This window comes from Callospermophilus lateralis, chromosome 7, assembly GCF_048772815.1.
Source record: "Callospermophilus lateralis isolate mCalLat2 chromosome 7, mCalLat2.hap1, whole genome shotgun sequence".
NCBI classification, from domain to species: Eukaryota; Metazoa; Chordata; class Mammalia; order Rodentia; family Sciuridae; genus Callospermophilus; species Callospermophilus lateralis.
Genome location: NC_135311.1, coordinates 62820542 through 62833276, shown reverse-complemented (window position 1 = coordinate 62833276; position 12735 = coordinate 62820542). Strand labels below are relative to the sequence as shown.

At 34.0% G+C, this 12735-nt stretch overlaps 1 protein-coding gene across 2 annotated transcripts in view; it reads right to left on the bottom strand.

Moving 5' to 3' along the window:
• Nucleotides 1-6687: 6687 nt before the first annotated feature.
• The window catches only part of Mtf2 (metal response element binding transcription factor 2), a 55028-nt gene continuing 48980 nt past the window's right edge, over nucleotides 6688-12735 (bottom strand). For both annotated transcript variants that reach the window (XM_076863479.1, XM_076863480.1), the window contains 4 exons: nucleotides 11364-11469; nucleotides 11194-11246; nucleotides 10976-11080; nucleotides 6688-9108 (listed from right to left, as the gene is read on the bottom strand). In XM_076863479.1, coding sequence (XP_076719594.1) covers nucleotides 8751-9108; nucleotides 10976-11080; nucleotides 11194-11246; nucleotides 11364-11469 — 622 coding nt within the window. In that variant the 3' untranslated portion in view covers nucleotides 6688-8750. The remainder of the gene's footprint in view (nucleotides 9109-10975; nucleotides 11081-11193; nucleotides 11247-11363; nucleotides 11470-12735) is intronic.

Sequence of the window (12735 nt, the reverse complement as noted above, 5' to 3'; positions counted from 1 at the left end):
ATTTATGTCCAGAGAAGGGCACAGATTCAAGAATTCAGGCCTAGAATAATATTATGTGCAAGAGAGTATATTAAGACAGTTTCTACACCTAAAGAAAAAGACGAGAAGATGTAGGGCAGGAAAAAACCCTGTAAGTTATTTACTGAATCAACAGTTTAAATAATGTGAACTTAAAAAACAAAAACACTGCTTTAGTTACTAGAGTTTTTCCATTTAAATAGTCTTAGGTGTATTAGTGTCTTCTTCCTATATAAGCTAAGAAAATGGGGAAGCAGTAAAATGAACAATGAGAATTATCCAACACTGATAAAAAAACTCACTTATTTTGCAATCCTGAAAAATTTTTGTTGTGCTGGGGATCTAACCCAGGGCCTTGTGCATGCAAGGCAAGCACTCTACCAACTGAGCTATATTTAGGTTTAATATTTTAGAATAAGAAAATTTTGAGAATTACTAAAATTCTTATAATTAATGTGTGCCAAGGCAGAGGGTACCACACCACATAATATCTAGAACACAGCATTTCTTCATACACAGGTTAGGCACACTGAATTATTAAATGAAAAGTAAAGTTTCAAAACATGAATGTTCCTTTTAATTAACTAACAGGAACACAAATCTAGGAGGCTGAGGCTAAACATATCACCACCTCTGGATTTGTACAACTGGGAGAACTTTTTGAATCTTAGTTTTGTATTGTCTGACTTTTTTCACTGAGCACTATTTTTTTAAAATATATATTTTTTAATATCTTTATTTTATTTACTTATTTTTATGTGGTGCTGAGGATCGAACCCAGGGCCTCACACGTGCTAGGCGAGCCCTTTACCGCTGAGCCAACCCCAGCCCTGAGCACTATTTTTATATCATACTTAGGAAATAGTAAAACCTTTTTTGGGGGGGTGAGGGGTGCAGTGAGGATAAAAGATCTCTTCCCTTGTTTTCCCTGCTTACATTGCCCCATTCTTCTAAAACACATTTTCATTTCTTTGTAACTAGTTCAGTAATTCTTTTGTTGCCAGCCAAGACACAACAATTTGGGGTTAAGCAGAGAAGCAACAAATTAGAAACAAAATAGCATTGTTTCCTACCAGTCAGGTTTAGATGCAGAAAGGGAGTACTTTTTACCCCACATGATACATACTTAAGGGTTTTCTTCTCAAAAGGATTGTGTCCTAGAAAATCTTCCTGAGGTGCCCATAAGGCATTCTTTCTATTGTCCCAGTTTAAAGCATTTGGCTCTCTTGCAGTCATGCACTCCTTGGGTGCACCTTTAGATGTGCCCCTTTCTGGTCAAAACACAAATTTCCCCTTATCTATTTGCTCCTTTTTTTTTTTTTTTTTTTTTTTTTTAAGAGCATTGTATTGTAAGTAGTAGTTGGGTTCATTTTAGCAAAATCATACATGCATGCAATTTGATTTACTCCATTTTAGACCCTGTTCCCCTTCCCCACCCTTTTCTTTCCCCTCATTCCCCCTATTCCACTACCTTAATACTGTGCTGCCTTGAAATTTCTTCCACCAGATAAATTATGTCATTTTTAAACTCAAGTCTCCCACAGTCTCAGGACATGGACAAAATGTAGGCTTTAAACAAGTAACCACTAGTCCAATTTCCAAGAATTATTTCCATTTGAAACCATCAGCATTGCCCTTATTGTCCACATTCTTATCAGCATTCTGATCTTCCCCAAAAAGCCCCCAAAAGAATTTAAGATCTGCTGGTGACAACATTCTAGGTGTTTCCTAGCTTGCTTCTCCCAACTTTCCCCAACTCATCCTGCCAAACAATTCCAAAGGCTTTTTCACATCATCAGGTTTAATCATGGTAATGACCCAACCTCTCAGTACCAACTGTTAGTCAGCCTTCTTTTACTGTAGCAAATACCTGACATAATCAACTAAATAAAAAAAGTTTATTTTGGCCCATGGTTTCAGTCCGTGATCATTTGGTTCCACTGCTTTGTGTGAGGCAACATACCAAGGCAGAAGCATGTAGCAGAGGAAAACCAACACCTCATGGTCAGGAAGCAAAAGAGCATAAGAAAGAGTTAAAAGAGGCTGGAGTCCCACTATTTCCTTCAAAGCTACTCCCAACTCAGTGACCTAAAGTCCTCCCAATAGGCCTACTTCTGAAAGGTTCAACCATCTCCCAATAGTAGCAAGGGCTAGAAACCACACTTTTAACACATGGGCCTTTAGGTGACATTCCAGAGCCAAACAATACCAGCATTTAAAGTAATACTGCTGAATTTGATTAAATAATGCAAGAGTGCAAAATTTTACATCTAACCATTTCCAAAACTGAAAGGGTGGAGAGGGGTTAATGGCGGGTAGGAAAGATAGTGGAATGAGATGGACATCATTACACTAAATACATGTACAGTTGCATGAATGGTGCATCTCTACACTGTGTACAACCAGAGAATTGAAATGTTGCACTCCATTTGTGTATGATGAATTGAAATGCATTCTGCTGTCATGTACAACTAAGTGAAATAAAATAATAAAAATTATCCTCTGAAAGTTGACATAGTCTTCATTGACAAGTGGTCAACTAATTGCAGATAATTTTTTGAAGATACTAAATAACCAAATTACTAATATTATTACAATTCATGTAATCTATACAGTAAATATTGAATTACTACTAAAACACCTTATCTCCTCTCTGTTCCTTTGGGCTTATGACTATGAAATATGCAAATAAAACCATGTCATGTCAACTTGCTGTTCTTTAAAATGATACTTTGTATGTGTGTGTATGGGTGTGTTAGTGAGGATTGGACAGAAGGCCTTCAACATACTAAGCAGGCAGTCTACTGATGAGCTATATTCCCCAGAGCTTAAAAAAAAAAAAAAAAATCTGAGACAAGATCTTGCTTGAACTTGCAATCCCCCCAGTAGCTGGAATTACAGGAGTACACCACCACACCTGGCAGTACTACTTTCACCTAGGTTCATGCTAGGCAAAACACTATTTCTTCTTCCTCATCACACACAGAACACATGAAATAATTCGAGCTATAGTCTTATTACAGCTACCAGTTATTAAAAACCATGGTGCTATACCTGCCAGGGAATTTTTGTTATCTTAAAGAAATGTGAAGTCCTATAGGGAACTACAAAATAGTCAACTTACTCCACATTATAGTCATATCTCAATTATCCAGCTGTCAATTTTCTAGAACCTCAACTCCTTCTGTTTCATAAAGTAGGAAGCAACAAAATAAAAAAAGCCCTTTTGAGTAGTAAATTTTTAAAAAAGCCATGTACTTTTTCTTTGTAAAATAAATTCTCAAAGTCTAAAGAAATCATAATTGTAGGTTAACTAAGGTTTGAACGTTTATTTACATGAGTACTCTTTGTCCAGAAAACTTTGCTTAAATCCTTTCCAGTCTATAGCAGATTATGAATGTTTAGAAATTAGGTGGGAAAGAAAACCACTAAGTACACTGTGAATATAAACAAACATGAAGACTCCCACAGAATATATATGAAAAAACAAATATAAAAAAAAATCACAATCTAAGGATGATTCTTCTATCCACATCCAGTTCCCTGTGAACACAACCATATTACAGTAACACACAATACTCAATGTTCATAATCTCATTTCCTAACTAGGAAAGACTATCCTGCCAAAATGATTTTAAAAGTATGAAATATTTAATATACTCTAGAAAACCCTTCAATAAGAAGGCATGTTAATGTTCTAGTCTTAAATTGGCTTAAAGTTGTTTAAAGAACAAACTGTGATTTATAAACAGGTATCAAAAATGGGTTTCCAAAGATGTAATTCTTCACCAGGAAATTTATATCTGGAATTAAAATAACAAAATCAAGGTTCTACAAAATTATAATTAGTATAATTTCACAAGGGAATTGTCATAAAATACTTTTAGATTCTGGAAAACTTGGTAGAAATCAAAACAGAGCCTCTTTAAGTCTTACATGCGTCAACCGGCTTTGCCTCCCTTTATTCTCCCACAAGTTCCATCTCCTCAAACTTCCATGTCTCCTCAAAGATGTATTTACAAGGTATCTACGCAAATTCTGTATAGGAAAGATTACCTTACATCCACTAATGTCAAAGACAAATACGTCAATTAGTGATTAAAACAATATTGATAACAACCCACTATCAATTCTGGATGCTGTTATTAAATTTAAATTGCATTTTGAGTAAATCTAATAATCAATTTACTTATAAAGTGATATATCAAACTGTGTAAATCAGTGACTTATATACAGAATATCCAGGAGTTGTTTTTTAAAATCTTTTTTTTTTTTTTTTTGGTGGTAATGGTGCTGAAGATTGAACCCAGGGCCCTGTGCATGTGAGGCAAGCTCTCTACCAAGTGAGCTATACCCCCAGCCCTTAAATCATTTTTTTTAAATGCTATTTTACATGAAAAGTAAAACTTTTGAAAATGTTAATTTCTTTCAAAACAATTCTTTAATGTTTTAAAGTGGGGATCAAATCCAGGGGCACTTTTCAACAACCGAGGTATATCTCCAGCCCTTTCTATTTTGAAAAATGTTGTCCAGGATGTCCTCAAACTCTCCATCTTCCTGCCCACAGCCTCCTGTGTGGCTGGGTTTACATGTGTGCATTACTGTGCCCCATTAAACTTATTTTTACAGCCAGGTGTGGTGTGTACACCAGTAATTCCTGTGCCTCAGGAGACTAAGGTAGGAGGATTACCAGTTAATGGCCAAGCCTTGGCAACTTAGTGAGCCTCCCCAATTTCAAATTTTTTAAAAAAGTATGAGGCAGCTAAGGAAATATAGCTCAGTGCTAGAGGTCCTGAGTCTAATACCTTACACCACCAAAACAACGCCCCCCCCCCAAAAAGGGTGTTTTTGGTTTGTTTTTTTTTTTTTTTTTTTGGGTGTGTGTTGTGTGTTAGGAGGGCTCCTGGTGGGCATTTTTTTTTTCTTTTTTATCAGCAATAAGGATTAAACCCAGGGGTGCTTTACCACTGAGCTGCATCCCCAGGACTTCTTGTTTCTTGACACAGTCTCTCACTAAGTTGCTTAGGGCCTTACTAAGTTGCTGAGACTGGCCTTGAATTTGTGATCCTCCTGCCTTAGACTCCCAAGCCACTGGGATTACAGGGTGTGTGCCACCACTCCTGGCCAATGGGCTTAGATTTAACCTCTGCTTCTGTTTTTTTTAAAAAAAGATGTTGATGGACCTTTATTTTATTCATTTATTGCTAGGCAAGCACTCTAACACCGAGCCAAAACCCCAGCCCCTGTTTGCTATTTTTTTTTTTTAAGTGCCCTAAATATGTGCAAGGCCCTGGGTTTAATCCTAGTACACAACCTCTACCCATTTTTTTTTTGAACTTTTTAACAAGCTTCAAAATATTCAAATTTTCAACATTTTATCTTTTTAGCACATAATGGTTGAATCCCCTGGGTAAAATAAAACAACAAAATATAAACTAGTTTAATTATCTAGCCCAGGTCATACAGAGAATGCTGAGTATCAAACTGACAACATCCAGAAGGGAACCAGTGGCCAAGATCAGGCACATGCAAACTCAAATGTTTTCCAATATCAAACAATTGCTCCTCCAAAACTTAACAGTTTGCTATAGTTTCATAACTTGTGCAGGGTACATAACCTTAATGTTAAAGCTGCTCATGTAATAACTAAGGAAACATAAAAATAGTAATTAAATAATAAGAAACAAAATAGTTTTGACAGGTAGGATTTAACTTCAGAGGGCTTAAATCCACTACCTAAGATTTGTTGCGCCATCCACATAAACTAATTTTGCCCATTTGATGATAATATATCATGCCCCCCCAATTGAGAAGGTATGTCATAGGGTGGAGAAAAAAAAAGCAATTCAACATTTTCTAGTAAATACAAGAAACAAAAAGTAGACTAGTGATTTCGAACATGTATTTTTTTGTTCTAACAAAAAGTACATTTTATATCATTTGTGAAGGCTTTTATTGGTTTGCTTTAAATCCAATGGAAAAATCTGTTGAAGGACACATCTTATTCCTTGAGGATACTAGACAAATATGGTGTTACTTAGTATCCAGTTTCTCTACTCACTTCTTATTCTATAAATTATGATCATGTCAGATATAATATCTGACTTGATCATAATTTATAGAATAATTCTGATTACTCCTATTGTGCTCTAGTCTGGTTATTAAGAGTCCAAGAATCCATGTTTATCACTTCCTACTACAGTACTTACTAAAATCTATTTATTTTGGATTAAAATGAATACAGTGGATTATTTTTACATCTTTCTGTAGTCTGAGGGCAAAGTTTTTTTTTTTTAAAAAAAATAGGACATTCTTTTATATGAACCCTGACATCTTCTACATAAGCAAAAAGAAAACAAGTAGTTGGGAAGACTGAATTTTTTTTTTTTTTTTAAGTTTGAGGACAAGGTAGAAAGAGACATTCTCTTTGAAGTATGGAAGCTGGCTAAATATTATCTTATTTTTTTTAAAAAAAACTTTTAAGATGAACATGCTATAATTACTAATATCACATGAGGGACAAGAAGAAAACAAAAGCAAAGTTTCATAAAGATTAATTCAAGTAAATGTATCTGCAGTGGAGTAAGAAAATCCTTGCCTCCCTAGCTAAATAAAAGCAGTCAACTTTGCACTAGTGTGTATTTTCAAGCAAATACAAAAGCAAAACTCATTAGCTCTTTAAAAAATACACACATTTAATGTTGGTCTGTTTTAATTCTAAGTAAAGCAATTCCAAAAATACAAACTGAACATCAGAGCCATGTGAACCACCATGATAAAATAAAACAGACATTCACAATAATTACGTCTAAAGACAGTTCAGCTCAATAAATTGTCTTCCAGGTATGTTAAAGAAAGAGTTACTAAAAATACTGCTGGTGTTCAGTTAGAATTCAAGGACTTTGGGGAAAATGAAGTAATATGATACAGGTGGAGTGAATAAGGTTACACGGGATTTACATTTTCCATTACCCCTACACATAAACAAACATTCAAAAATCAACACAAACTCTGTGTTATTCAAAATATTGCAGCTGCAGGAAAGGCAACTTTAAATTAATAGCTAGGGGAAAATCAAGTTTTGGTGGAGGTAAACAGAAGTGACAGTTTTTAATTTGCACTTTTGTAAAGCTCATTTATACCTGGTCAACCAGGAACCAAATGCAGGACAACGAAGTTCTCTGCTTCTTTTGGCTATGTGACGAGAAAAAGTCATCTTTTGAAGATGTTTAAAGAAATAAAGCAACTTTCTTTACAAACAGTCAAATAATCAATTAATGGAATAAATAAGTACTAACCCACATTTTTACCACTCTGTCATCACTACACTTTATATATTTTTCATTTTGGTGGCAAATTCCCCAATTATTAGTCTAAAATCCACCAACCATTTTGTAAAAGTAAAATGAATAGCCACCAAAATAAGAATATTCTTCTGTTTACTCTTTGGCTAAGAAAGAAAACAAAACAAAACAAAAAGAAACAAGACAACTCTAACACTGGTGATAAAAGAAACTATTTTCTTTTTTTACACGTAAAATAAAGTTATCAATTTAAATCTTGGTACATTTTATAAAAACAAGAGGTAATGTTGTAAAAAAAAAAACAGCAGTAGCCTTAGCTGGCAACATACTGTTTGTTAACCCTGTGCAATAAAATACTTTGTTCATACTACACTTATTCAAACATTACTAACAGTTACTACAGACATTTCAGGAATCTTCACGGGACTCCTACAGACTTACTGTTAAAACTGAGAGACATTTACAATCATAATGTGCCATGAAAATTTGAAAACGTTACTTATAAAAGGAGATGTTGATATTATTTGAATTTGTTTTAGGTATCGAACAGCTGAGTTACAAGGACTGAAAGTGAAAAGCATTCTAAAAGCCCATGAACACTGTTGTTCACACCCTTCTTCAGTACACACTAAACTTGTCTGACACATTTCTCTTCATACATAGCAAGCAACAGCACCCAATAAAAGCCTGAGAAGAAATGCTGCTGTGTAAATACTGCAACTATTCCTGAAATAAAGAATTATGGGATATATACTCCAAAGCTGCCCATTCCCATAATTTGTATTGCATAGGTCACATATTCACACACATATATATACACACATGTGTATATATATGTACATGCAAAGAATATATTAAGACGACAATGAAGTCTAGTCACAGAGCAATTTACAGGCTCAATATATTTTTTTTTACACTTTGCTTGAAAGAAAATTTCAATATTTTACAGTCTTTCAGTAGGCATTATATACACTGCACTTTATGAAATCTAAAAGGTATTGAAATAAATTTCTTCCAACATTTTGGTAACAAAACAGACAATGTTTCTCCAAAGACTTGTGCTATCTACATGATCTGTTTGCTCTGATAACCACTAATCACAAAAACTGACTCAATGGAATAATTAGAAAAATTATCTAACACCATGCATGGGTTTGAATCAATTTTAATATCCTATCCTAGAAACATTCTACAAATCTTAAGATTTAAAAAATTAAGTCTCTGTTCTGATTTGTAAAAGATATCTTTTTATGACAATATCCATAACATCAACAAGTACATGTTAAGGCTAGTATCATCTTCTTTTGTGATTTTTGTTGTTGTTGTTCTTGTTGTTTTAAGAAAGAGTTAAAAGCCAGACTTCTTTAGGGCTTTGAATGGTACCTACATAAAATGAGAGTGCAGTGAACATAATGTTCAGTCCTACAGTCAGGATGCAGTCGCTCCTTCCCATTCCACAAGATACTGCACCTTTCCATCAAGTGTCACCCGACGAGCCAAAACTCTGTATTTTTCGCCACATGCTATTCTACCTGCAGCACCAAAATAACTAGTAATGGAGTTTTTCAGATGATTAAGTTGTAACTCCTGATCTGCTAAGTTATTCAGAATCTCTGTGTTGAGTTCCTCAAATTGATAATCTTCTTTGCCTTCATCATCTTTTACAATTTCTGAGTTCTGAGTCTGGAGTGCTCTTCTCGGAAGACGACCTCTTCTTCTCCGCAAATGTGGTATTGCAGCAGGCCAAGATCTTCCTGTGCGAGTTCTTTTTCTGGAGTCAGACAACCTATGTAACAGAAAAGGGCAAAATTGTTTAACTTTTTAAAACATCCTCTGCCCACAGATGTTCTCTGGTTTTTAGGATCACTCTACTCTTAAGTACACACCCTGGCTTACACAAAAATCAGCCAAACTAAAGCAATAAATAAAAGCCAAACTAAAGCAATAAATGACAATCACTTGCTTTCCTTATTTCAGAGTCCATCAATTTTGTATAGTGTTTCTTCCTAACTAAACACTATTAAGCTTAAAAAAAAAAAAAGTAAGTTTTAAGCTAGGAGTTCAAGAGGCAAATTCTTATCAAAAGGCTATAAGTCGCGTATTTTAAATAATCTCATCAAAAAAAGCAAAAACAATAAAATAAAAAACTTTAAAAAATCATCCATTCATTCACTGAAACAAATATTGAAGATCAACTACATAAGACCCTGTTCCATGTGCTTAAATAATAAAATTAGAATAAAGGTTTAAGTGAATTAAGTGAAGGAGTTAAACTATATGTTTGAGATCTTCTTCAAACAAATGCAAGCAATTGATTTTATGATAACAAAAAAGGAGAATACAGCATGACAGCTAAATTCAAAAACTTTACAATAACATTTTTTTTTTTTTAATTTTTGTACCACGGATTGAACTCTGGGGCAGTTGGCTACTGAGCCACATTCCCAAACCTATTTTGTATTTTATTTAGAGATAGGGTCTCAATGAGTTGCTTAGCACCTCATTTTTGCTGAGACTGGCTTTAAACTCGAGATCCTCCTGTCTCAGCCTCCCGAGCTGCTGGGATTACAGGCATGTGGCATTGCACTCGCTTACAATCACAATTTCTTTTTTTTTAATTAAAGATATATTTTTTAAAAATACAGAATATCTTTATTTATTTATTTTTTATGAGATGCTGAGGATCGAACCCAGTACCTCACAAATTCAAGGCAAGCGCTCTACCCCTGAACTATAACTCCAGCCCCACAATCATAATTTCCTAACAATCCAGCTGTGATATATGCTAAACATGTGACAGTAGCCTTAACATTTGATACCCTATACTGTTTCCTAAAATATAAAATGGAAAACCTATAACTAAAAAATTATTTGAAGAATTAAATTTAAAAATGTATATAAAAAGCTTAGCAGAGTGCCTAATTAAAGGGCAAAAAAAAATACCTCATGCTAGGTATGGTTGCGCACACCTGTAATCCCAGCGGCACAGGACACTGAGGCAGGAGGATGCTGAGTTCAAAGTCAGCCTCAGCAACTTAGCAAAGTACTAAGCAACTCAATGACACTCTGTCTCTAAATAAAATACAAAAAATGGATGGGGGTGTGGCTCAGTGGTTGAATGCCCCCAAGTTGAATCCCTACCCCTTACCAAAACAAAGCTCACATTATCACATTTTAACTCTTGAATTTAGAATGTTACATTATTTAAAAGATCATTTTTTGAATTGTGAATAAAACTTTAAGAATGTGTAAAACTTGAAAGCAAGTAATTCCGACCTCAAGTAGACTTAACTTTTCATATTGACATGATGGTTTTGGAAATATGTGTCCTTCTAAAGAGTTGGGTTAAATAAAATTTTAATAAAGGGGACTGATATATTTTTTACAATCCCAAATTTAAAATCCTTTAATTGACAAGGCTTATCAGTATCTGATAAATCAGACACTGATTTGAATTATTTTTTAAAAAAATCAGCAAGACACTTTTGTTAACAACAACATTAAAAGGCCTAAGAGAAAGGGCACAGTCTCTAAATCCTTCTATCAACTGCCTCTGAAAGACAGACTATTCAATCACCACTTGGGTAGGGGTGGGGGTGGGGTGCACACATCCAAGAGAAAATTGTTACAGAATAAAAACATAAAATGGCTACCCATAATGCCTGGAAATGCTAGACGAGGTAGTTTCTTTTGCACTGGAAGCACCCGTGAAATCCACATCTGAGGTATTAGAAGAATGTGCAGGACCCTCAGTTCTCCTGAGACAAAAGAATTTAAATGGTATAACAACTATATTACATAACAATAGAAATACTAATCACCCCCCAAAACTTTTTTTCCCTAAGAAAGAAGAAAATAACTTTCTATTTACCCTATAGAACAAGGTAAATCCAAGGTAGGACTCTCTGTAACTGATTCCTTATCCTGGAAAAGAAAAAATATATACTTAAAGTATAAGTCTACAGTAAGTAAAAATATTAGCTTCTTAATAATTTCATTCATTCTTCCTCTCTGAGAATATATATCAAAATAAACTCTTACCAATGGTGGCTCAGCAGTTTTTTGAATCATTTTTCTTGTGTATGGGCCAGGAGGACGACCTACAGATTTTTTCTTTCCTTTTTTTTCTATTCCATTGCTTACTTCTCTGAAACAGAAAACCATTATGTATTTAATCTCTGCATAAAGAAAATAGTTTTACACATGTATTTAAATATATACAGATTTTACTTTTATATTAATGTCAACAAAAACTATATTAAGCGTAAGCTGGAACTACTAGTTTAGGTATAGATAATACATTCTAATTTTAAATAAATATTTCTTAACTTGAGATTATGAAAGGTTTACAGTAAGAAAAGTTTAAGGGAAAAAAAAAATGTTCTCTTAAGTTCTGGAATATACATACCACCTAAAGATTTAAAAAACAACAACCAACCAAACAACCATACTGGATAAGAGAGATTTCAAATGTTTTTAAAAGTTTAATTAATTGGTTTAGGTTGTTCCTACTTGAGGCATTTTTTGAGAAATTACGTCTAAAAATTACTAAAATTGGTAGTTAACCTTAGTAACTATGTTAAAATTATAGTAGCTATCAATACAGATTTTTTTTCCCCCTTGAATGACACTATCAGAAAGAGGATGAAGCCCAGACTAGCAGAATGTAAAGGAGAAAGGAATAAAGAATCCTTCATTGAATGGCAATGAATGGCAGGGAGTCATTCATAGGGTAAAAACTTAAGACTTGGAAAATCATTATTGAAAGACAAAGTCAAATATTAAGCAAAATAAAGCGGAAAGTACAGTAGCCAAGGACATATCTAATAGAAGGGAAGAAGAAGCAAATAGCAATATACAGAACATGTATTTCATTTACTTAACAAAAAATAATTATTATGGAAAGAAGATATTAGATGACAGGAATACGAAGATGTTACTGGTGCAAAGGGGTTCATAATAATAATTAGAAGTTGACAAATATTTATACAAGCAAGCTAATAAAACGGGGTACTGTGAGAAAGTTACCCAGGAAAATTCAATTATGGAAAAAGGGGAAATGAAAAATACTATATATTAATAAGTTAAGAAGAGTCAAAAAAGGGTCGGGGAGGAAAACCCTATCCCACAAGATGCCAAACTAAGGTCAGGGAATAAAAAGAAAGTATGAGGAAGGAAAAAGTGGGGGGGAAGAACAAAGCAGAACTAGATATAATCAAAAGTTTCAAGGAGAAGATGGATGAAATTCTTTTTTAAAAAATAACATTTATAAAGGACCACTGTACTTAAGAAAATACTCTCATACTAAAAGGATCAATCCATACATAGGGTCCAGAAGAAACTGAGGACACATTTGAAGAAAGTTGAATCCTTATGTGGTAGCACCAAATGATCTGATAGGTGAGCTGCTATT